Source organism: Contarinia nasturtii, unplaced genomic scaffold (genome assembly GCF_009176525.2).
Source record: "Contarinia nasturtii isolate CC-2019 unplaced genomic scaffold, AAFC_CNas_1.1 Cnas_scaffold_745, whole genome shotgun sequence".
NCBI classification, from domain to species: domain Eukaryota; kingdom Metazoa; phylum Arthropoda; class Insecta; order Diptera; family Cecidomyiidae; genus Contarinia; species Contarinia nasturtii.
In genome coordinates, this window is record NW_022198093.1 from 1,614,704 (window position 1) to 1,642,325 (window position 27,622).

A 27,622-nucleotide genomic window follows, 5' to 3' on the forward strand; every position below is an offset into this window, starting at 1 on the left:
AAACATATCGGTTAAAAATCTAAAATACAATATAGTCTTACGCACAAAATATACAAAATAATGTACGAAGTAGAAAAGGAAAAAAAATTAATAATGTTGAAAATTGTGCGTCACATTCCGTGTGGATGCTTTGAAAGTGTTCGTACATCAAATTGAAGCACATCTTTCAAGCAGCTGTTCAACGGAATGAACGTAACCATTCACTGAGTGTGTGTTGTCTGTTGTTGTCACTCTATTTATGACAAAGGACTATTTCTCATATGAAAAAAAAAAATGTAACAAAACAAGTCTAAAAACTAATTGGGCTTAACGGTTTATCGGCTAATTCGGTTTCATTTTCTATTTAAAACAAAAAACAACGGATTCGATTTTTTTTTCACGATATCAGACTATTTTCTTTGTATATTTATTTCATCAGGTTTGCTATTGTTTTTATGGCATATTCGCATTAAAAGAATAAATGCATTTTGATATGTTTGTATGTTTGAATGTGTGGCACATGGAAAATCAAGATTTTCCATGATTTTTTCTATCAATAATTATTTGTTGTTTCATTTTTTTTTTAAATGGCAGTTTATTGTTTGGTTGTTTTGTTGCTTACATTATTCTGTACGCTAATGTATTTTCAGTATGTAGTGTGATTCTCTCCTATTTCACTTATAAACTGACGTTTGTAAGTAGAAAAGTTTTATCTATTTTTCACTTAGATGCTACGGCTTTCTATGCGCTAGATTTCTTATCGCTAATGTATATATATATATTTATAAAAAAGGACTTAATATAAAATGAAAATCCTTAAGAAAATAGAAATGGGGGGGTTTGACCCCATTGAATTTCTGCTTAAGGACTAAGCTGTCTAAATTTAATAAAATAAAAATTTATTCTACGGAGGAAAAAATACGGATGTAATATGAAACAGAACTCAATTTAAAAAATATGATTTTATAATATAAAATATTTAGGTATATAAAATGTTTAATGCATTTTGAATTTGTTTCCTTGTGCACATATTCAAAATCGAAAAAAAAAATTTAACATCAAATCTTTCTAACGAAACTTTCAAGCGAATTGAAATAACACCATTTTGTTTAAACATTCTTCTATAAAAAACGCTGTTCATTTAAAATATAAATAGATTTATTTGATATAAATTGAGTTGTTTTAGTGTTTTTTTTTTAGATAATTCAAAGATTTTTTTTTTTTCATTTTTGAAACGTTTTACACAAGGAAAGAAACGAAAAATTGCAATAAAATAAGCGTAATCCTTTTTTGTTTTTTCATACATTTTAATGTTACTGTTTTTAACGTAGTGTGTGTGGGGGGAGGGAAGGGTTAACTTGAGTTGTTTCGTAACTTCAACTTAACTCGAGCGTTGTGTATAAAAAGTGATATACAAAAAACGTATTTGATTGTAGTTTGCAGATTTATTATATTATTATAAAAATTTGTTTTGCAGTCTATTGTGGTGTTTTTTTTTTTTGGAAATTGGTTCAGTTAATGGTGTCTATGGTTATCTATTGTCATGTGTCTGTATATAGTTCGAATGTGGTTTGATATAACAAATAAGATTAAAATAATGAAAAACACTGTCATCTTAAACACTGTCTGTTGCAATTGCAGCACCAGATCAGAACTAAAAAAAATTATTTATGCATATTTTTTTTCTCTCTTCAACATTTTCTGTTTTTTTTTTTCTTCATATCTTAATATATAGAATTTCAATATAAATATTAAATTTTAGTGCTCATAGAGCATTTCCAGTAGTTTACTGCTTGATTTTGTTTTTCTTCAGTTTTCTTATCAATGTATGATGTTCCTCTCATCGATTGTATTCAAATACATATAAAAAATGTGGTTATTTTCTTTATAACATGTATGGTGTAACGGAAAAGAGTTATATGAATAAGCTTCACTTAAAATCAATGAATATTGTTATTCATTTTTTTTTTTTTATTCTCCTAAAGCTACTGAAAGTTAAGCGTTTTTTGGTTTAATCATCAATCATATTAGATATTGATTCAAAGTAGTTTCAATTTTTTTTTTGATTGAATTTTTTTTTCTTTCGATTTTTCATTTTCTACAACATAAAATAGTTTTAGCTCATTTCTTTAAAGATTGTGTTTTATTTTGTTACGTATTTTTGTTTCAACTTGCGCTTGTTAACATAAACGGCGCCATAAAATTTAATAGAATAAAATTACCCATAAAGAAGAAAACCAAAAGAATAAATAAATTATATGCCAAACAAACCAAAAACACTACCAAATATAATTTGACCTAAGTGAAAAAATAATTGCTTTAAGATTATTTTTTCTTTTGAGAAGGGAAAAATTTTACTACAAAAAAAATTTCGTTATTAATTTTGAATTTAGATTATGTCTTTTACGAATTGTTGAATAAAAAAAAAAGAATGGGAGAGGGTTTTCTCAATGTGCAAAACATTCGACGAACAAAGTCTTCAAAGAAAAGAGCAAAAATGTGTCTCACATACTGAGTGTGTGCGATCTTTTATAACGTCGTTCTTCATTTCTTTCTACATCGTCTTTCTTTTCTCCTTTTTTTTACATAATAACACTGATAAAATACTTTAATTGCTTTTCCCCTCAAAAGTTTTTTGTTGCGTCACGCATTCATCATTCATTTATCAGCAAAATGATGAATGAGACAAAACTTTTTTTTTGCTTTGAAAAAAAAAATCATTCGATTTTGTAGTAAAAATTGTTAATGTTAATGTGCCGTTTCATCTTCATATTTAAATTAATATACATTTAAACTAAACAAAAAAAAAAGAATTATATATGATTCAAGAGAATGGATAGAGTCGAAATGAGTTTATCGCAAATGAATTTTAAGAAACATTTATATTGGTGAAAATTGCAGATTGGCCAGTTTCACACCGCGATGCGCCGGCCATTTCAATTTAGAGGGAAAAAGAGAATAGTTTGCAGAAGAGCACACTTCTGGCAGCATGATCTCTGCCTCATTCGTTCGAATGAAAGTATGAAGAAAATGAATGAATTTTGGTTGGACTTAAATTATTACTATAGTGTATGTACAAGATTTTGGTAAATTGATGTCTAACCCATTAATTAATGAATAAATATGCGATATATTTATTTAAAGGGGAAACAATACATTTGCTCGGCCTCATCAAAACAATGGACGTACCGATCGTAAAATGGTCATTACGCTTAATTTATATGCGTTTATTATGTATGAACGTGGGTACCGATCTAGTTGTATCTGTCCACCACTACCATCAACCGCGCACAAAATTATAATATTTGTCTGGTCTTTGTTTTGAAGCGTGTAATTTATGCAACGATCGTCGTGTGCCGGACTACTATAATTCGTGTGGCATGCTAAATTATTTGTTTTGCCGTCAATGTACTTATTTCAACGTTTTCGACAATTTTATTTCACTGGTTTATGTTTGCTATGTGTGCGCGCGCCGGCATGGACACGGGTGCGCATTGAAAATGATTTATACAAAATTGCATGTGTAAAACGTTTTATTTGAATTGGAATTTTATTTGGTGTGTGTGTTCAACCAAATATTTTCGGGTGAATTGGTTTAAATTAATCATTAATTTGACTAAAAACGTGGTAATTGAAAATTCGGGCGAATTTCAAGACAACCCAATACAATGCAAACTGTATGCACTTTTTTTTTTTTCAAACAATGTACATTTGGTGCGCGTACATTTTAAATGCATTTTTTGTTGTTTGCGCCCGATATAATTGTGTTTTTTCTTTCTTCATAATAGTATCATTTCTATGAAACCTGCAATAGTTATTTACAATGATCGATTTCCTTGGCGAAGAAGGAAAATGAATGTGATCGAGAGAAAAATTAAAGATAATAATAAATGGAGTTTAATACATATTCTAAATGATTAAAAGCTACGTTTTTTTTTCGTTTTTTTTTTGTTATGTTTTTGTTTTTGAATTCTTCGGTGTTTTTGGAGTGACTAAAACGTGACATCTTGAACATCCGTTGGGGTACCTGACTGTGATTTTGAGGTGATCTCGATATTTGGTTGTTTGGTCGGTGTTATATCCAGGCTATTTGAATTGCTGGCACTATTTGTTGTTGTACCACTGGTACCGGCCAATGTTGTCCCGGTGCCTGAACTGTTGTTATTATTTTGTGGTATATTCTGTGCGGTGATATTCACTGAATAACACAATCGCTGATGTTGCTCGAACAAATTCTCCAATTTGTTCATACACGTTTCAAGGTACTCCTATAATTGGACAAAAAAATACAGATTTTTATAGAAAAAATGTTAGAGAAAAATGAAAATGTTTTTTTTTATATGCATAATCCGCCCCCCGTCCATGGCATTGCGATTTGAAATTGGAAAAGTGCATGCATTGCAGTATGACTCACTGGTTTGATATGATTTCAGAATTGAAAAAAGCAAATATTGCATTGCACTTGGATGTTATCCGATCTGTACGTTATCTTTTAATGCGAAAAACTCACAATGTGTCGTTCTGTGGAAAAATAAATGGCTCTTATTTTGAGTATTTTTTTTTCTTTCCATTTTAATCGTTGTGTCTATAAAAATGCATGCCATCAGCAGGCCAGAGTAAGCGAACGACATCGTAAAATATACACATAATTTGCAGCACATTGATATCGAGCCCGATTCAAGAAATAAACAAAAAAAGGAAATACATTTCTCATTCACATTTTTCGTCATGTCTACATTCCAAAAAAAAAAAACTAACACCAACACCACGCAGCAACACACGAGCGACGAGCAAAAATTTATAGAAAAATAAAAACATTGTGAATTTCTCGTGAAATATTCATATGTATGGTGGAATTAACATGTGATTTTGCTGTTTGGAATACGAGATGATCGTTTAAATTTGTTTTTATGTAGCGCCATTCAGTGCTCGACTTGCCACTCTGACAACACACACACACACCAGACAAAAACGGACTGTGAATGACAGGAATTTGTGCAGTTTGTCTTTGTGAGTATTTGGATCTCATTGCAAATGCGAAAAATGCGAAAACAAGTGGCTGGGAAGGATAATCCCGATTGAATTCAACCACAATGCGTGAACAAGGGAATTAATTTTTTGAGCACGTTATGATTGAATGTGTACACCACAGCAAAAAAAAAATTCTTTCTGTGTGAAACATCCGCCCTTTCGAGTCGTTCTTTTTTATAGTTTGCGAAATCCATTCACGTTTCAAGATTCTTTGATGTTTCTGTTTTCTTGTTGTTCAACAGATTGTGCTTGTTTTCTAGAATCACTGATATAAAACTATAATTTTATGGCCCAAAAATAAACTGTGTTGGTCTGTTTTGGCCACAAAATATCTAATCGAAATTCACAAAAGTGATTTGGTTTTTGCCAATTCAAAAAATGCCGCTCGTAACCGATCGGAATTCTTGTTTCATTCGAAAAATCATAAAAAACGACGATTCTTTTGCATTGTGATCGTAAAATAATGTGTCATAACTCCGTCATGGTTGAAAAGATCGATAAAAAACGGCCCAAGCACTTTTAATAAAAAATTCAATCCACAAAAACATCATAAAAATATTAAATGACTTATAATTTTGGCATCTGGATTTATTTTTACACAGAGACAACGTAAACAACGTCACATACTTCCTTGCGATTAAATTAAAAAAAGAAAAATGGGCGGATTCACTACGATTTACTACAACGAATTAAATGAAATTTATTTAAAACTATAATTTACCTTTTCCACTCCCGTAAGATCCTTTAGCATATCAAGCAATGAACTGATTGAAATGCCTGATTTTCTGTGCCAGTTCATGCCATACAATGATGCTGCTATACTTGAAGCTGCTGTCGTGCTTGCTGAATATATTGAGAAATTGTGTTCTGAAAGTAGAAAATGATTGAAAATGTTTTATTAGAATTTCGATTGTAGAACGAATTGTTTATTGAACCAAAATATCGCTCGATTGGATTTTAAATCAATGAAAAGTGTTTTGTTTAAGAAATTGATTTTTTTCAATGAACTCGTATTTTCAACTTAATTTGGTGTCGTGCATGACATTTTTGAATGAAAAGATGACCACAATCTTTTTTTCTCCCGATTTTTAAACGTTTCAAAGAGCATCGAAACGAATCTCTTTTTCCGCCGCAGTACTTTAAGCTGTCTTTAAAGAGAACTAGTCAGTCGACATAACTTGTTTCTAGCATCATTAAGATTGTCCAGAAATATGAATAGAAATCCTTTCATCGACCTTATGCGAGTATCATGGATTAATTTTTGTATCATTTTCTGTTTATACCTGTGCGTGTTTTTTATATTCTCAATTTTATGTGTTTTTTTTTAAACGCCATATAATCAATCTCGAGATATGTATAAAGTTCACAATGTGTGAACACAGATCGGTGTCGACGAATAGCTAATATTTATTAATTAAATAACCCAAAAAAAAACTGGATGCGAAAAGACCCGAAAACTGACACGTTCAGATCATTTGACCTGATAAAAAAGGCACATGCAAAGGAAAAAAAACCATCCGACGTTTCATACATGGGATCATTGTCGCATATGTTACACGTAATGAATATACTCAGACAAAAGATACACGGAGAAAAAAATTGCATGCAACGATGATCACACACAAGTGAACAATAGATAAAAAAACGATCCGTATTTTTGGCTTCAAACAGGTATTTAAATTTGCACCAGTACGGTGCTGAAGACGTAAAAATGCTCATCGAATTAAAGTAAAAAATTTCTCTCTCACTCTCGCGAAGTGGAATGCAATCAAACTTGAATAATTTTCATTAATTTGTTCCATGTGAGTAAACAAATACGCAAAATCATTCAATAAATAATGCCAAACAATCCGTGAAGTTGTAAAGCAGCCAACATGCTCGTTTTTGGATATTTGATTTCAGGTGAATTGTATGCCTGCACACTCAATGAAAAAAAAAACCTCGATCGAAAATTTAAATTAAGTATCGTCATCAAATATCTACGGTGCAAAAAAAGCACGCAAGAGACGTAAAGCCCATTCCATTGCACAAAGTAATTTTATTCCCAGTATTTTTTTTTGTCCGTGTGCACACACACAAAGGCAAGACTTATTGCTTACACGATGATTGAATTATCTTTTAATCGGAATACTCATCTCGCATATGGTTCTCTCGGTGTGATAAGACGTTTTTACCATGAAATATCGATAAAAAAATTCTTGTGGTTTTTCGTCTTCGATCGTTAAAGCATTTATTCTTATTCTAGTTATTTTTCTCTTGTCATTGCTGTCCACATTTTTGGTATTTTTTTCTTCAAATATTTATTGATACTAATCATGAATATTGAGCGAATAAATTTGAATATTAATTGCGATTTTTGCCGCATTTTGAAATCGACGATGACTTAAATCCAAAAAAATCAATTTTCTTTGATGGTGCTCCGCATTTTATCATAATTAGGTGCTCACAATGAATAGATTACGAACATTTCATAGAAAAATTGGTTTCGTTTCGTTTCGTTTCGTTTGAACCAACCAAAATATTTCATAAATTTTATGAAGACCTATGGAATTTCATTGAACACGTTCACTAAATTGTAAGAGGATACCAGTGAAAAATGTTGATTGTGGCAAATGATGAAGCACACGGAAATGCCGAAGGTTTTTAATTCGTATCGTTCGTTTGTGCGCGCGTACAAAGAAAGTACGACGAAAAAAAAAAACTTCGCCGTCATTGTTTCAATTTTTGTAAAACGAAATTGCAATTGAATGTGCAAAATTTGATTTTTGGTTTAATCTTGCATTCCATTGTTGTTGTGCACTCGTTTTGCTTCTATTGACTGTGTCATACTTGTCAACGACGTTTTCGATGGAATTTCAGGGCAATCATCAGTAACAAAGTAACTAAATTGTCGCATGTCTTTTGGTCAACATTCCAACATTTCGGCCACGAAAAATCGGTTTTTGAAGCGAAAATCTTCTGGTGTCGCATAAAATTACACGCTCCAGCACATGGTACGACAACCGAAGCACACCGATAAAGAACTAAATACATTACAAATGTTTTATCATTTAGGCAGCGCACAAAAAAAAAACGGACAGAGATAGACGGATGAGGCAATGCCATTGAGGCATACTAATGCCGTGTAATATTTTGCAAATATCGCAAATTAATTACGTATGCGGTATACTGTCGACGACGACGACTGACATTCATAAATGCTCCATTCGCATCGCGGTGCACAATCGAAATGAGAATGTGAATTCTTCTTCATCGGCTTTGGGCATTTGCACATAAACCAGAATCTGACAAAGACAACCACTTGTGATGCGACTCTCTTTGCCGAATGAGAGATTGCAATTTCGAATATATGAGAATGCGAAATACGCACATAATCAATCTCTGTACCGAACAACCTTACAAAGAATGCACTTTGGTTCTGTTCGCGCACCTCCAAAGTAAATAATCAAGAATTAAAATGAAACGAAAGAGAGACAACGATATGAAAGCAAAAAAAAATTATATTGAAGAAATACTAAATGAAACAGACGAATTGTACGCGCGAATATGCCAACGAACACACACATATAGGTACACATACATACGCACGTGCACCAGCACAGATAGTTGTTTAAAAGGAAAAAAAAGAGAGCTGATAACATCAAAATGACCAAATAAAAACCGTGCGAATATATTTATTCAACCCTCAGTCCCTCTTTAACCTTGTAGTTTCTTTTCGACTTTTCTTATGTTGTGTAAAAGAGAGAAAGAGACAGAGAGCAAGAGTTAAAAAAGGAGTAGTGAATTGCATCTCGCATCGGCGATAATGCACACAAAGACTATTCAGCAATGGTCATTCGCAATGCACTGTGAGGAAGAAGAAAAAAAACCGAGCGCAACAACCGGCCAGAATTAAAATTATTCAAAAAGCGAGAAAATCACATGCAACCGCATTAAATCTTTGGCCAGTTTTTATCGTGCACATATTTTATTCGGTCAAAAGTTGTGTTGTGTTGATTTGCAACTCTCGTCTTACAATGGCAAATATCCACTGTACCGCTCCACCTCTTTCTTCATTTGTTTCTCGTCTTTCATTTGTAGCCAATGAGCGATTTAATTGCATTCTTTTTCAGTCTGTATGCACTCCAATTGGAGTGTGTGCGCGGGCGCATTTCACAGTTGAAATATATGGTATTTCCATGATTGATTTTTATTCCTTCCACTCAATCGAAATTGATTTGTCGCTATTCAAACCTGAAAAGTAACAATTTCGAGAAATCGTCTGGCTTTCGTCATTTTGCGCAGGCAATTTGCCGGTAACGCATATATCACCAGTGAAAGCTCAACGAGAAAAAAAAAGAATTGTTTACGCATAATTCCAATTGCAGGCAACAAATCATATTTATATGTTCTCATCATATTTTGCTGTGGCAGTGCCCATGTTTTCATACATCATTTCCGCTTTTTATGTACATTTATTGATTCGTTTGCGTGGCTTACAGCACACGTTGTAATTGTGGCATTCATCTTGTGAGACAAGCTGCGGCCACAATCTCGAACACAGACAACAAAATATATATATATATATAACCAAAGTGCCGAACTGAGAAAAAAACGTAATATGATAATGATAAAAATGTTGAAATGAAAACAACACTTTGGTTTGTAAGCAGCACTTTTGAATTGCCACGGTGGAGGTAACAAAAATATCAGCAATACTAATAAATTCACCACAGTCATCGTAATTCGAAATGATTTTTCATTTGAATGGGCCAAAAGTAACTGAAGCCCCCTCTTTTTTTTCAAAAGTCTCTTGTTGTTCTCACACGATCGCAAATGCCCATGCACTAAGATCGATTGATTACCGTGAACAAAAAACAGCTTAACACGGGGGATATAACAAGAGAGATGAGAGGCAAAGAGAGATAGAGAGAGAGCAGAAGAGTAAATCAATGCGATGATACATTTTAGCTGTCAGCTTCTTCATTCAACTGCGTTTTTGTCTTTAATGATGATGTTCACTTCAATTAATGGAATCATACGCTCGCCATTTCACTCGGGCATGGCCATTTTGTGTGTACATTTTTCTGCTCTTATTCACGCTTAATGACAATCACATCGAACAAAAAAGACTTCGGGATAGGGATTTTTTTTTTGCATGCGAACGAGACTGGTGTTGCATTCAAAATTTCATATCACTCAATCAACTTGTAAAAGACATGATGGTGTAGTGTGTTTACAATGATTTTGACAGTTGCTTTTGACGTCGGCAATTAAATTCGAACGAAAAAAAAATTTAAGGATAAAATGAAACGGCACAAAAATGAATTCATTCTCACCATGAAGTGAGCATGAATGATGGGCTGTACATTAGCGTGCACCAAAAAGGATTGATGACTTCATTTTCATTGATATAATTCCATTTATGCAACATTGTTGCTGCGATAATGAAAATCACACGGTTTATTTATGATTTAAAAAAGAATGAAGAACAAAATGAAAAACTTACCTCTGGCTGCCAATGAGATGAAGGCCTGAGCATGCTTTTTGATTTTACTGACATCTGTATGCTGTTTATTGATGGGTAAACGTACTAATAAATGCTCTAAGAAATCCAATGGAGTCACCGATGAAATATTCCATTTCAACTTGTTCAATACAATCAATTCCCATTGCTGCAAAAAAGACGAGACGGAGAAAACGAAAATTTAGTCATTGAATTGAATAATAATTTATCAGGTAAACAATTTACAAATAAATCCAATGAACATGCGCATTTTGAAATAACCGGCACCTTAATTGGTGGGTATCAACAGTGCAAACTGTAATATATTTAAGCTACTTTTAATTGAATGGAATGCATTCGTTCGTTTCATGTGTGTCGTTTATTGTCGATCGATGATTTAATTTGAATAAAATAAGGATGCTGTGCTGTGAAACAGGATGGCACATAAATGGTAAATTAAAGCTTGTAAAGAATGCAGAATTGCGAAGCGAGCACAATTTTTGCATATTTGTTTGCGGTCATCAAGGCAGTCAAGCGTCGCGCAATGAAATGTTAACTAAATTGAATTGATTGGTTTCGATAAATACGCGTCCACGCGAAAATTGGAACGACGTTTTGCAATTGTATCACAATTCACGAACTCACATCGAACAATATCCAAATCATCGCCGATTTCTATTATCACTCACACACGCACGCACACACACATATGCACACAAGTTTTTGGTTCCCAGTTCAATGTTTGTTGTTGCGCTTTTTTACATAAAATGCTTATTATTTATTGAGTGTCTCTGGGTATTCGCATGAATTGATGGTCATGTTTCTTCTGTATTTTTTTTTTCGTTAATGCCAAACGCAAAACCGAAACGCAATTCTTTGTTCATTCTGGTTTTTTTTCTCTTTTGCATTTGAACCGGAGCCGATGCATTTTATGATCATCACTGACCGTCCTCGTTTAGGCCGTCCTTAACATCGTCGGCAGATTAAGGGTAATTGGAGAGCAACACACACACACACACACATCACCATAACATAAATCGAAATACGCAAATATTTAACAAAACATAAAAAGAAAATCAAAGAAGAAGAAAAAAGTGCAGCGCACCAAAAAGGATAACAACAAACGGATCGGTGGCGCGAAGAGCAAGTGAGAGCAAATCAACCAGTGCCAAAGAGACAACATGAAATGTAGATGAACGGATTAGAATGTTTCGCACACAACATATTCGACTTTTGTGCGCAGACACATACGAATTGGTTTCTTTTTCTCTTTTGATGTGAGAGATTGCTGTATTCATCTTTCGAGTGTTCGGTTGGCCAGACAGCAATACACAAAACACAAAACAGCATTCAATTTCCAAGAATTTGACCTCGATCAATGATGTGTAAATATATACATACATACTAAATGGAACGGTCTTTTCATCATTGTGTGCAGTTTTTCTGTATGCACTCCTCGCTCGTTGCGAAACGCAAAGCGCACATAGACGAATATTAAAAGCCTCAAGTCGTAACCAAGGGTCCCAGATAAAAAAAAAACACATAAAGACAATAGCAAAAATTGAACTTTAAATGAGGAAAAAGAGATAGATGGAGAAAGAGGGAGAGAGGTTGAAATAATACCGCGAACACACAACGATTGTAATTTTTTTTTTTGAAGAAGAAGAAAATCAGTGCGCTTAATCGGTAGAAATGGTCGAATGGCAGTATTTTCACGTCGATAGAGTTTTGGGCGCACACGAACGCATATCGGTGGACACTCCACGCTTCATCGAAGAATTATATGCGAAAAATCATTTGGCATCTTCCGACCGAGGAGAAAAAATGGCAATATTCACATCAACTTATCGAGAGTGAATTCGCGATGAAAATACCTGGTTAAGGGCCGCCTCTGTTGTTCGCCGTCGCACGGGAAGGTCTCTTATTAATTCATATTTTTTTCTGCTCCCTCTTTCTCCCGCTCTATCTGTCTCTTTTTATGTTGAATTTTTGTGTCTGTGTACTTCTTGTTTTGTTTTTGGCTCTCGCATATGGATGTTAACTGGCGTTTGCTTTCGCTTTTTAATATGCGGGCCCTTGAGCCAATTCTTGGCTTGTTGTGTTTGCTCGGATATTTTCTTTTCTTTTTTTCTCGGATACCTTCTCTCATTCGTTGGTTAATTTACCATTTTGATTACTGGCCATTATATGAAGAAAATGTTCCATCCAGAGAGATATATCCAGGGCGCATGCATGCCGTGTGTGTGGAACTCTTTCGATTTACTGTTTTGTGGCGAGATGTTCGCTTTCGTCAAAAACCACAACAAATACACACAAATCACACCGGCGCACCAAATTGAAGATGCAACTTTTTTTTTTATGATCGCATGCAGATTACTCAACATCGGACACCAACGTTTTATCTTGCAACGAAAAAAAAAACCAACGAACAACACACGTGAGCGACGAATTCAAAGAGACGAGAGCCACACGAACAACATGATGCAAACAAAAAACATACACCTAATGACTGATATCTTATCAGCGGATGTGATTTTAAAGCAAAATTTTTGGAATTCTACGAAATTCAAAGGTCGATTTGCATTTACCTAGACGCTGGACACGGCTTTTTTGCGACCAACAACAAATCTCGAGCATTTTAATGATAAAGATTTGGAACATTTTCGCTTTCAGGCGAAATTCAGTTAATAATTGGTTGTTTCGTCGTCGTTGTTTTTTTTTGTTGCTTTTTGGAACAAAAACGAAAAACCCTCATCGTCTTTTATGCGCATCTTGTTTGATACGATACACAGCGTGGGTGTCGTTAAACATAGTGTGAGAACAAAATCAGTAACATCTCTCTTTGTTGTTGTTCTGCATTGGTTTTTATACTCGGTATGTATGCGATTACCAGCCGAAAGAATGCCGATTGAATTCTTTTAATTGCTACATATTGTTCTTGTTGTGAACAGTGCAATTAAATGTGTTACGATGATTAAATGGCATTGAATCCATTTGTAGGCAATAAAAGCGCTTGTTGGAAATGGCGAAACATAAGATCAAGAATGTGAATCAATTGTGCGTGCGCGTAAGTACACTGATCTCGAATATCGCGCTAATGAGAATATGTTGAGTATCGAAATCTTCAAAATACACGAACAATCCAATCGGTCGCTGTGAAATTCCAATGTGCGTGAATAGATGCATTTTTACAGGAGAATATCCGATTTTTTTTTTCGCGCACATTGAAATGATTCTAAAACAATGCAAAGCAACAAGCGAACGAGACAGAGCCGAAGTGTGAGCAAAACACAAAGAAGCACGCATTTTGTCGTCATTGATCTATGGGGCTGTGGCATTGAATAGAATGCAGACTCGATGGTATGATGATCATGTAAAAACGAGCTTTTTTGCCGTTTTCTGTTTTCTTCGCAATTCTTGTGCGCGATTGCGGTCGCGGCAAGACATATTTCCATAAGAAATATAAATACACGAAGCGCATTAAGTTTTGATCTGTCATAAATTATATTATATTATGTTGTTAAAAAGAGAGATTCTTTTGACCTTCTTTGAATTGAAAGAGTTTATTTTTGCCCTGGCGAATGAGACCGAACACCGGTGGTTTTTTGTTGTATCTTTCTTTTCTTTTTTTTTTCATTTTCAATCAGAATTTATGGCGTACAAAATATTTTAAAATGTTGAACTATTATGGGAGTGATTGGTCAAAGTGCTGGCGGTAGTGATGATGCTGATGATGCTGACACGGTGATGCTAATCATCGGTTTAAGTTAATGAATTCATTGCACGATTAAATATGCATCTTTGCACAGTGCACAACTTCTGCAAGCACTTAGCATTTGCACAATGTGTGCAATGTACATCAATTCACGGCCAAAAACACGGTCGCGCCACAATATTATTATTATTATACACCAGCAAAAATGAATCAATGGGAAACAAACAAGGATGAAGACAACAACAACATTGAACGAACAAAAAGAAAATGAATAACTGAAATAACATTGTAAGCATATTGCACAAATTGATTGCATACTATGCCGTGGTCGCGAGCACTCATAACAAAAGCCAATCCATTTACAAAAAGGCGTAAAGTGAATATGATTGACCTATGCAGAAAATGCTCATACAATGAATCGAATGGTTTTGACTTTTTGCGAATGAAAATCTGGATTTTCGTATGAGCACAGTGTTTATCAAGTGAAGACCATTCATAGTCGGATATCTCGTATTTGGAAAACAACCATAAAATATCTCGGTATGTATATATCATGAAATCCGCATTACACCGTGATTCGTCTCTTCATTTTTCTTCTTCTTCTTCTTTTTCGCTCTCGTCTACCGTCGAGTACATTTAATTTTTAAAGTTCTAGTTGAAATTCCTTTCTTCTTTTCAGAACCGTTTCAAAATCCATCGGCATTGTGTAGTATGAATTCGAAAAATAAACGATCACAGAGCATAGAGAAGCAATGAAAAGATAATGTGTGACTAAATGAATGAATGCCGATGCACGATCGCGACTATGAGTTTGTTATGTGGCAAAATAGGCGCGTGTACAATGATCAATGTTTGGTATGAACGGTTGAGCAATTCAATGTATATAGTATGTAGTCAATTTAAGTAGTCTCGCTACGGATGACTTTGATTTCTTCTCTCGTTTGCTTACTTTTTGCGTTGTGTGCTTTAATACAGCCGTGAGATAGGCGAAACGAAGCAAAGGATCGTAATTCAATCTCAATGATTATCCGAGACGTGCTGCAATCGACAAAAGACATGCACACACACACACACACGCGAGCGGTATTGAACAAGTAGGTATTCGCCTTTTGTTTGCTATATAAAGTGCACTTAAATGTAATCAGAATCACTTATATGTGCCAGAGGTGCGATAATGTTGCATTGCACACATACACACACTCACGGCAATAATTGTCGATAATTGAAAATGCCGACGGTGTGCTCGCGCCATTGCCTTTGCTATCGATTAAGACACTTGGTTTATCGGTGAAATTCTATCGTGTAGATTTTTATTCAAAAACCGACACCACTTGATGAATGGAATAGTTTATGCGCTTGTTTGGCGCTTCGATTCTGTGCATTCAGATGAAAAAAAAAACTGCGGAAACTGTCGGGGAACGGTGAATGAAATCTAATCTAAACTAGTTTTATGGCCACTTTGCGCACACTTGACAGAAAGTTCACTTTCCCTTTCATTTCGCCAACGCTTTCAGTTCTATATTTTCTAATCAGATAACAATTGTTTTGTTGTTATCACATTTTGGGTCAATAACATTTTGAAACGGAAATGATTTGGCTACATTTTAATTAGGTGTTCATTCGGAAAAACAGCCAATACGATTTTGTTGGTTCGCACGAAATTCAACCAAGTTGAAAATAAGCATTGCAAACAAAAAAATCCCATTCAATTAGTGAAAATGTTAATGGGATTTGCAGTGCAGGTGATTTAAATACCGTCTACATTTGCACACGTTCCAAAAATCACGAAAGCGGAAAACAAACGTCAAAACAACGTTGCCGAGAAGGCTTCAAATTGAGATATTTAATTTGAATTTGCCGTTTTCTCGTTAATTGACGGATTGCTTCTTAAAACGGATTTTAGCACCAGCATATTTACTTAATATTTTTTACATCGGAAACCGTTGCAACAACAATAGGAGATAAACGGTTAACAATGTATTTGTTTCTTTGGTAATACGCCTACAATACGTCGCCATTGTGATGTGCAATTCTTTTTGTCCAAATTTTGCAATTGGCCAACAAACAATACCACGTAATGAGATCAAAATGACGATCAATCAAAAGCATCAATAGAGCTTGACCATCGCACAAAGGACCCATCTAACAAATGTAAATTAGATTACATTTTCTTTTGTTTCTTCCAAATCATTTTCTTTTGCGCTCTTCCTTTCTCACCCTCTCTCGGCTCTCGGTTAAGCACAAGTCATCTTTTTGCAATTGTCGAATGATTTTTGTATTGTTTTCAAATGTTCAGCTTCAAATTTCTTCGAAACCATTAGTATCGCAGTATGAAAAGGAAATGGGCACATGCGACCGAGCATTTTCGTGAGTTGTATTACTTGTGTTTATCTCCAATTTCGTTTTCAGCATCGTTTTCTTCCTCTCTTTCTCTCTCTCTCTCTGCATGGCAATTTACCAAAATATTGTTTTGTCATATAATTTATGGATTCCACTTGCAGAAACTGTATCGGTTTGTTGCATATATGAAAAGAATTTGTCGGCTTTTTGATCAGCAAAACGAGAAGATGAGGAGAAGAAAAAAGTAGCGTCAGCAACAACGCCGAATTTGGTGAGTAGCAAGAGAATTTCCGAATGTGTTTTCATTGCATGCATAAATGTTATTTATTGCAAGAAATCTAATGAACGATTTGGCTTGTGCAACCTGAGCATAGGAAGCGACAGCCAAAGAAAAAAAAATATATTGGCCGCACTTGGGCCAGCCGAAAAGAGAGTGGTTCGTATCGTAAGTAAAACGAAGTCAAAAGAGAATCAGGCGACATCATGCTGATTACGTAGACACTCGCAGACACACATTTTCGTATTGTTTGGTCATTGCGCAAAGAATTTAAACGAAAAAAAAAAGTTTCGCATCGCTTTTTTTTCATTAATTTTTTGAAAATTTCGTCGTTTCACTTTTGCCGCACGAATTCTCTTCTGTCTCTTTTGCTCGTCCTTTTTTTTCACAGGCCAAATCTCTTTCGTAATATGTGAACAATGAATTTTGGAATGCAGTTAAATTTCCATTGTTCAACAAACAGAATGAAGCATCACCGATTTAATGAGCAAAAATACGGAGAGAAAGAGGGAGAGAGAGAGAGAGAGAGAGAGAAAAGTATGGGAACAAAATGAGTAACGCACACAAAGGAAAAACAACCACAAAAAAGCTGAAGAAAGAGAGTCTAAATAATATCATTGAACTACAAAAAAAGATACCGATTTTTTTTCCATTGCCATTGAATCGATCTTCTCTAGAAATACGAGATTACAATTGATTTGCACATATATCAGCAATTGTTGTTTCTGTTTTCTTCACATTCATGTGAAACCGAACACTTTTCACAGGCAAAAGCAATAGACGATCATGTGAAACATGTGTGTCATCATCGTATTCTATGCGTACCGAATGTCTGGCCATAAGAGGATTTGTGGTCAATTTGTAAATTTCTCTCATCATTTTTTTTCTCTGTTAACTTTCTCCGAAAACGGAATGTAATTTGAACAGGTTGGCCAACGAAGGAAAATCTCCCTTAAGATAAATAAGGAAGAATGCACTTGAAATTGCTTTAAAAAAATGTTGTTTTTTCCTTTTCTCTGGCTAAAATGATTATTTTGGACACAAGTAGATTTTCTCCGAAAGAAAATAATTTGTTTTGGGTGGAAGGAGCGTGCATCGATGCTTCCGATGGCATACGAACTGTGAACAGATCAAATCACATTTTCTCAGGCTACTAAAATGATGTTAATTGCAAATGTTGCAGCATGTTCGGGCATCGATAGAAAATTGAATTTTTTTTAACGTCTTCATAATATGAATGTGTAGCTGCTGTTGCCGCCAGGATCGAAATGCTTTCAATCCTTATCGTGTTCTCACCAAATTGTTGATGAGTTGTATATGGCATTTTCATCGACTTTCACTCATTTATTGCAATAAATATTAAAATTTATTGACTTTAACCAATTTACTGAAAATCGAACACAAAATTTCGGTTTAAAATTAAACGCCTTCTGCTATATGGCTTCGAAGCCACATTTGGCGTTTTTCTGCAATTGTATCGTGTTGAAATGCAATTGAGAAAATGCGGCGGCACACCAACAAGACACGACTAACATTCAAACCGACGAAAATTATCGGTTCCGGATTTCGTGTAATTGGTTTATAACGAGAAAAAGTTAAAATAATAAAGCCATAACAATAAAAATAAACGATCACTTGGTGTAGATTTCAATGAAAACCAGAAATGAATTTTCACCCGCACTTTACTTAAACACTGGTTTTCGTGATAGACAACCCTCAATTTGAAAACATATTGCACTCTCTTCGCTCTCTACGCTTTCAATATCGATTGCTGCGCAATATATTTTGAAAATTTATATGTGACCCGCACTCAATGTAACAAGAGGTTAAGAGAATCCGCATAAAATGTGCATCCAATAAATTTCGATCGATTCAATTTCTTTGTGACAGCATTCATTCCCAAAAGTATGCTATTTCCAAAACATCGTCGGTTATTTTGCTTCTTTTTTTCGTCTCATTCTCATTCACCGAAAATTCAATGTGCTCAAAACTAACAAGATCGAACCGAAAATAAATATTAAAATAACATTTTCCTTGGATCAGTTAACGTGGCATTTTTATTTTGTTTTTGAATTTAACTGGTATTGTTTGGTCAGTTGAGATAGTCATCTCAGTTAGTGTGCGTACCATTTCAACTATCTTATTGCAATAAATTTAAAAAAAACTTAAGAAGGATCTCTTTTATCCATTAGGAGTTCTTTGTGAATCGTTTTTTTTTTGCAAAAGAAATGTCCATTTTATACGCTTTCATTGTAAAGAACACGTTAATAGAAAAGAAATAGCAGAGAGAGAGTGAGAAGTACACATCAACTATTAAGTATTTGAAAAGAAAGAGAAAAACAAAGATAAATGGTCGATTTCTTGGAACAAAGACTTTTCTAGCACATTTTTTTTTCGCATTGTACTCGGTGTTGGCTTGCACATTTTTGTTATTGTATTTGCTCAGTCATCTGTCAGAAGAAAAATGACAACATGTGAAAGAATTATAAGAACACAAAAGTAGACACACACAGTGCGTTGGGGTATCCCGTCGACCAGTCAACGTTTTGTTTTTCAAGTGATTTTTACTGCATGTCATACCATAAAGAATGTGTGATCCATCTTTTCTCCTTCCGACACACTTTTATAATATTGCATACATTTTACAACTTGATGCTGCCATAAAATAACCAAAAATAAAAAATAAAGAACGCAAATTTCAAGGCGATGTTTTGATATGTTCAAATGTGTGAGCGAGTGAGAGTGTGCCGGTCATGCTCGGAATGAGACCGGAAACATTTTTACGTACCAAAAATTTGTTTACGACAAAGAGATCCCGAATGTGTGTTGTCGGAAATGTATACATATAATTTTATGCAAAATTAAAATGCAAACACATTGACATAATTAATTGTGATGCTGCTTTTTTTATGTGTGACATTTTGGTCGTCTTCCAATCATCAGAATTAACAGTTTCCTTTTATATTTTATGCATTCTTTTTCGGCATTTATGCCGGAAGTCGTTGAAGAAATAAAATATAAATGCGAATACATTGCCAAAGGATTTTCGCTGTACTTTAAAAAAAAAGGCGAGATCGTAATTGAAATATAGCACCCGAAATTATTCAAAAATGGATTGAGAACCGTGGGTAGATAAAGCTACCAATCAGGTATAATAAGTACCTTGGCATGAAAAAAAATACACACATAAAAGAAAGTGGATCGTGTGAACTGTTATTAAATGATGTAGATATTTCTTGTTTGAATGCACCCATTTCCAATACACTCAATTTATACCTAGACACAAAATATCAATATTCAATAATATTTCCTCTTCAAAGCATTTTTTTTCCTGCATTTCTTTAATGCCATTGTTCGATTTATCCTGTTTGAATGTCTTATTGCACGCACAAAACAGGAATAATAACATTGTGCCGACACAAAACGTCTCCCTCTCTCTCTTTTCTCACTCACCTCTATTGAGACCGAATCATTTCGGGGGAAAAACAACATTATGCTCATAAATTTTTCAATCAATTCCCAATAATGTACATTGTATTTTTTATATATTCTCTTTTTTTTCCTATGAGAAAGCACGACCCTTTTGTAGCAGTTTGTGATCTCTGGCACAAACAACTTAATCAATATCTCGTTAACAAAACATAAATATGAATGGAGCCACTTTAATGAGGAGGTTTTGATGAACAAGACAACGGCGACGATGACGATCATGACAGCGGCGGTGGATGATGAAGAAGAAAATTAAACTTAATCGTTACACGATAGGATAAAATACTGATTATTATTGAACAATTTTCTGTACATATATGAGTTTATTTACATTGGGCTTGGTGTGATGTAGACGTCAAGATCATAAATGTGTTTCGTGTTTTTTCGTTTGTGTGTGCACAAGCGAATTGGTACTGAGAAAAGAATGTCATGGAAATTATTTGGCGACTAAGTGTGTATTTATTTATAGAGTATTTAGCACCAGATCGAATTTGGACGGTTTTTTGTTCTCTTCATCTCTTGCATACAATATTATTAGTTCATTTGAAATTTAGCGCTGTGTATTGTTGTTGATGGATCTTTTTTTTCGCTCGCATCCTCGGCGGGTAATAAAGCTTCGGCAAAAGTTATATGCGTTTTTTGTTTTTCAAAAAAAAAAAAAAGAGTCGGTGTGTGTGTGTCTCTAAGAATGTGTGAGCGCGACCGTGCGCTTAACTTAACAACTGTGATGCAAAATATTTGCAAATGAAAGAGAAATAGTAGTATTTGTTGCGTGCGTATGTTGATCACTTGATCACGTATGTGGCTAGTATTCAAGAATGCCTAATCAATGATTGTATGCGTTTTATGTATGAAAATAATATGGTTATATTCTGTTGATTCTTTGCCGTTGTATTATATTATTGTTTTTTTTTCTCTCGTTTTTTTCTTTCTGTTCGGTTGTTGTTAAAAGTCTCGCTGTTTTCGCTCTCCTTTCAAAAGTGTGGCTGACTGGCTGCTTGTGAGGCAATTTTTGTGCACAGTTCCAGGAATTCAAGATCTTTACTTACGGAATTCAGACGCGCGGCGGTGTTGCTTTTCGTTTTGCGCACACACAATCCTTGTGTGCTTCTTTCATTGGTGAATGTGTATGTTTGTGTGCTGTTTTTTTTTTCTTTGTTATTGTTGTTGCTTCTCTTTTGTTCGTTTTGTGTCTTCCTTTGGATATTTTTCGTTTTATTGCATTGTTTTTGCTTGCACACAAAATGTAAAGAGCACATATCGTTCCCATGGCTAAGAGAGCCAAAGAAAAGAGAAAACGTGTATGCTTTAAGCCTTGACTGCATTCACCAAATACACATTTATAATAAAATTTGTTGTGCTATGGTATTTCTGCTGTGTTTTTTATCACTTTTTTTGCATTTTTTTCCATTGTCGACATCGAATTCGTTTGTACGAATGTGTTTTTTTTTCTTCTTCTTTCAATTTTAGATTGAACGCGCTGTCGGTTATGGGTGCTTTTGCCTCGTTGTATTCCTTTTTATTCCATTTCATCTCCCTCTCCTTTTTTCGCTTCAGAGCTCTCTGATCGCATTGTGTGTTTCTTGTTATTTCAATAATGCGTAGTAAGTTTTTGGTGCACATATGAATGAAAACGACTTGAGAATCACTTGACTGCTTCGACAGTGAAACAAAAAAAGGATGCTGCGTGAAAAGAAGAAGTGCTATTGATTGTGGTATCGATTCAGGACAGATAAACTTTTAATGGAAGCGCACTGAGAGTAGACGCTTGAGTGGTTGTTTTTTGCTTTGCGCTCTTCTTCTTCTTCTTCTCGTTTGAAAAGAAATTAATGCTAACTCCACATGCTATAATTTGCACCGGAAGAATGAATTCCTATCGGGTCGGGGGTTTTTAATTTCAAAGTGAATTATTACGAATCAGCGAAAACAATTTACCAAATATATCCGAAATGAAATCTCTTTCTCTCTCTCGACCAGAATTATCATCTCTCGATCAGAAATTCAATTCATCTTTACGAAAACCGGTCGATCACTTGGTTGTGTATGTGTGCATTTCATCGATTGCATCTACCAAGGCGCAAATATCAAATTACTCCTTGCATCGTAGACGCGTAATGCGTTTAAACGGTTTGCATGCATGATTTCTTTGCTTCGATGCTTCAAACATTTTCGGATCTGATTTATTGGAGAATTCTTGGAAATTTGTTGAAACGTCGGTAAACCTTAAAAGCCATCTCAATCAATTTTGAAGCGATTTTTTAACGTATTTTTTTTTCTTTCATTCAGACTTGTAAACGATTCAAGCATTTTTCTTCGATTTGTTTTTCTTTTTTTTTTCGTTTTCCGTTTTATTTGTATAAAATCACTTGATTTCAGTTAAGGTTTCAATTTAAAGGGATGAAATGGTGAAAAATTGCCTTTTAAATGTTTCAAACCCAAAAATGAGAGAAAATGCACAAATTTAAAAGGATCGTTTTGGGTATGAAAAAAAGTGTATGTGAAGCACATTTTCGGTTTGTCAATCGATCGATCATCGATTGCAGGCATAGAGTCACGTTTTTCTGGCCCGAGACCGAACGCAAATCGTACACACAAAAATGCCATCGACTTCACATTACGGAAAATGATACAGATTGGCGCCAAGATCGAAAGCACGTTCAAGTATACATATAATGAGCTGCACTTTCTTTAAATAAATGCATTCTTTTGTACACATTTTCTACACAGTCGACGGTTTTTTTGTTTGTGTTTTTTGTTCTGTTAAATGGCATTCAGAATTGATTTGAGAAGGTGATGAAGTAATGCTAGACGGCACGACGATTTGTGTAAGAGCGATCCGAAAAATGCCTTTTCATTGGAAAAATTCCGTCCCCACCAAGCAATAATAAAAAAAAAAACAGAACGTATCGAGAGATTTCCTCGAAATGACCGTGTCCCGTGCAAAATATTATGCCCATCTTCTGGTGTACATTGCGCTTATTCAATTATCCTTTTGCGCGGCAAAATTCCAAACGCCACAAATGCAACAATGTCCAACACAATCATAAAAGTGATTAAACACAATAAATGACAACAATTTTAGCAACAGCTGAACGGAACACTAGCGCACACACACTGATGGCATGAAATTTTAAACGGTGTCTTGAAACAAAAGGCAATAGCGCCAAATGAAGTTTTGGAATGCGCAAATTAAATGTGATAGACATAGAATGACACACGAGGATATTGAATTCCAATTTGCATAAATATTTTATCTGAAATTTCATCGCCGTTGTTATAATATTGCTGTGGACGGGATGTGATCGAAACCAACGAGTGGAATGGACTTTGCTACATTTGCATTTGAATCGTGGCTAATTGTCGCGATATGCTTTTACCTCTGAAAAAAATGTGTGCCGATAATATTCAGTTCGCAAGCGAACGACAAAAAAAAGAACTGAAACGATTTGGTATCAGTGAATCTGGGTGCTCGTGCAGTTATCATTTTGTATCTTCTTGTTTTATTTTCAACAACAACAACAAAAAATGATGGAGTTCCTGGCTGCATTTGCTCGAAACAAATAGAGTTGTTTTCATAATGGTATCATCGATTTAAATTTATTTTTATTACCTTCATTTCAACATTTTTTTTCTCGGTCGTTTGTTTGTTCGGTTTGATATTTTGATTCTGTCGAACGAAATCGAATACACTGAGAATCGAACGAAAAATGTTAAATTCTGGTTTATCATGTGTTTTAGTTTATCAATCTTTCATTCATATGTGACGCACACATCGCCGATTTGGAAAGTGGAGTGGAGCCGATTTAACCGACAAAATCTCAACAAAGTGCATAACAATCATTGAGAGTCTCGAACTCGATCATATATGCGATTGAATCGCACGAATTGTGTGCGAAACGAATGAGCGCAGAAAAAGCGACACACGCACACACACAACCATTCGTAATGATAATAATAATCAAAGGAATTAAGAATAAATAAATATATAAATAAAGAACGACAACTATACGATCGCCGTGCAAGTAATCTGAAATTCAATCCCAAACTCAGGCCAAAATTTCCAATTCATTCATAAATTATCGGTCCGAAAAAAGCGTAATCGACAAGGAATATCAACAACGAATTTGCTTTTTGTAGATTCGTTTTTTTTCATGCAACCTTTTCTAATTGACTATTGCTGTTTTTTTTGGTCGCTTTCGTCTCTTTCGGCCGTCTTCTATACCTTACATATGTTTATTTGCGTCAAGAGCGAGAAAAAATTTAGTTTTTTTTTTTTTTAATATTAAATCATAAAGTTATCTCTTCCTATCACACATGCAGTCCTTGAAATGAGCGATTGCGAGAGGATCTCGCACAGAGAGCACAACACTTTGTAATTTGTTTTGGAATTTTTGACATAACAAAGAGAAGAAGAAGAGAACGAATATAGCTACAAAATCAACAAGCTCATTTATTTGATATAGATGTGTGTAGTTGCTAGTCTCGAGACGGTAAATTGGAGCACAAACTATTCACTTCATTCATGTAGGTCGTTCGAATTCGTTTGCTATTTACATAACAACAAAGCGAGAAAAAAAAACATATAAAAGAACGAAGAGAAAAAACGATGAATTCGTTGGCTCTCATTCATCAAAGCATTCTCAAGTGGATGTTTGCAAATGTTTATTCAAAAACCGAAGCGAAGCAAAGGCATAAGGATGCAGCGGCCTCTGCAAATCGACCCAACCGATAGAGTAATATGGGAAAAAAAGGAAGGTAGATAAATGCATGTACAAATATAAAAAAAATATAGTTATCGGACTGTGCTTTAATGATTTCAATATGTGAAAAACTCTATTTATTTTTCTCATAAAATGTTATTGCTGCGTATCTGTGTTCGATTGTGAAACGAAACCGATTTACTCTCTTTCTCCGTGTGTATTTAGTTCTTCATATTTTCGCATCGTATCGTCGTAAATAACGTGAAAAAATTGAGTATATCAAGCTGATGATTTAGCACACACGAAAGAGAGAAAGAGAGTGATGTATGTTTTTCTGTTTGCAAAACACAGTCGATTCCATGGTGAAATAAAGAAATCATCGCATCATTTCTTCTCAGAAGGCTCCACTCGAAAATGTTGTACAAAGAGACAACACGAAACAAAAGAACAAAAAAATGCTTCAGTTTGCCCATTTACTCTATGCCATTGCGTTCGCTAAATAGTTCTCTATCTCTTTGACTCAAAGTTTATAAGAATGCGTTTGTGTGTGAAAGAGAGAGAGGAAGACAAAAAAGGAGAAAAGGAAAAATTCTCGATATTACGTTTCGGCCAATTTCAAAACGTCAAGGCGTCGGCGTTGCTGAGATTTAAATTACCTGCTTTTCGAAAAAGGATCTGTTTACGATCGCAAAAATGCTATGCCGTTCTCCTTTGATTTGTTATGCTTGCTTTTGACTGCAAGCTATTTTGTATTGTTATGTTGTCTCCATGAGCGTTTACATTTATCCTAGTCTTTTGCAAATAACACACAACCATAAACCATCAGAGGTTGTAAATAAGAGCCGACAAAGTGGAAGAGATGCAAATATTACGTTGAGCATATTCGGTGCCAAAAACAAAAACAATATATATATCACGGTCATAACACAATAGTGTTCCACACATTCTTCATCACTTTGTGAATATGTGAGAGTCTTTCATTCAAACTCCTTGAAAAGGTTTTTTTTTTAATTTTGAGTTAAATTGAGTTCATCGGCAGGCAGTGCAATACACGAAAGAAATCGCGTCCAAAAAAAAAGAAGTGAAATAACAACAAATATAAATACTGTTTAAAGAATTTTATGAGAACGTCCATAAAATAGGTCAATTTATTGAAGAAAAAAATTTCACAAAACATTGTTTTTTTTTCGGTACAAAAAGGAAGCCAATTGCAGTTTCTCAATCGATTGAGAAGCACAATACACATAACAATATTATAAATTTTTGCTGACGTTGTTCACAACGATAAAACTGGCTCTGGCTCCTGCCAACTCAGGAGAATTCGAAAAATCAGCACATTTTTTTCACATTCTCTTTCTTTCAAATTATAAATGATCATATAAAATCAAACATTATTACAATGGGACCAGCACATTCAAAAAAAAAAATGAACAACAAAAAAATATCATTTCTTTTTCGATCGTTAATATCAGTTTCTTTTGTCGTTTGCGGATTGTCGGCTCGACCTGCAGATAAGAACTGTTACTAACTAAATGTGTTTTTGTGTTAGCACAATCCAGGCGAATCGTTTATTTTCGTTTGCTTTCGATTTTCAAGAAATCGAAAGTGAGTTGGAATGAACAAAAAAGGTGCAGATATAAATTGATATTTAAAATTAGCAAAGGAAACGATGAAAAAAGACACCGAAAATGTTATGATTAAATTTTTGCTGCGTTGCGTACAGTCTAAATGCATTCCACAATTCAAATTAATTAATTAGTTTTTTTGGTGTAGATGTGTGATCCGCTTTGTGTGTGCGCGCTGATTTTCGAGGTTATCCGTGCAATTCACGATGGTTCGTTCATTGACATTGTTGAAAAAGAAGAAAACATCGCGCATGATTGCATTTATCACACGAAATCACAATCGAAATTCCTCGAAGGATCATCACCACACGATGAAAAAGATCCATTTCAAATTACAATTAGTTAAAATAAATGATCGTACACCGTTTTGACAGAAGCAAAACAAAAAAAATAAATAAATGGTTCATGTTGCGTTGATGTTCGTTGTTAAATCAAAACGAACCTTCATTAATATATTTCCATATATCACACAAGATCTTGTCAACATTACTACAACTAAAAAAGAAATAACCCTTTGGACCCCAAACCATATTTACATATTTATACATTTGATTACATTCCGTTCATTTTGCACAAGAAAAAGGAGGTAAGAGTATTAGACTTTGAAATGAATTTATGTGTGGGAAACGATTAGACGACGCCAGTCGATTGATTGCAACTGTGTTTCTTCGTTTGAACAGAATGATTATCAAATGATTTATTGCATATTTATAAATTGTACTTACAATTAATTCTCTTCTTGTGATACTGTTATCTGTGTAAAATACTAATAGGTCGGCTGGTAGTCCCCGAACGCTTGGTTCGCGTAGTTTAGATGCAAGTAAAAGGCATGCAGCGGCTAAAATTTGTAGTTGTGTACGTGGTACGGGTGTTAATGCTAAAAATCGATCCATATAATTCAAAGCCAATATGAACACTTCTTCCTGGCATCGGTTCTCTTCGCAAACCTGAAATCGAAACGTATGAAAAGAAAACGAACGT

General features: G+C 34.5%; 1 protein-coding gene across 3 annotated transcripts in view; it reads right to left on the bottom strand.

Annotated features, from left to right (window-relative positions):
- Positions 1–3,089: 3,089 nt before the first annotated feature.
- Positions 3,090–27,622, bottom strand: part of LOC116341650 (G1/S-specific cyclin-D2) — a 48,562-nt gene continuing 24,029 nt past the window's right edge. For all 3 annotated transcript variants that reach the window (XM_031768833.1, XM_031768832.1, XM_031768834.1), the window contains exons 3-6: positions 27,367–27,588; positions 10,499–10,664; positions 5,732–5,877; positions 3,090–4,247 (exon numbers count right to left, since the gene is read on the bottom strand). In XM_031768833.1, the coding sequence (XP_031624693.1) occupies positions 3,972–4,247; positions 5,732–5,877; positions 10,499–10,664; positions 27,367–27,588 (810 nt within the window). In that variant the 3' untranslated portion in view covers positions 3,090–3,971. The remainder of the gene's footprint in view (positions 4,248–5,731; positions 5,878–10,498; positions 10,665–27,366; positions 27,589–27,622) is intronic.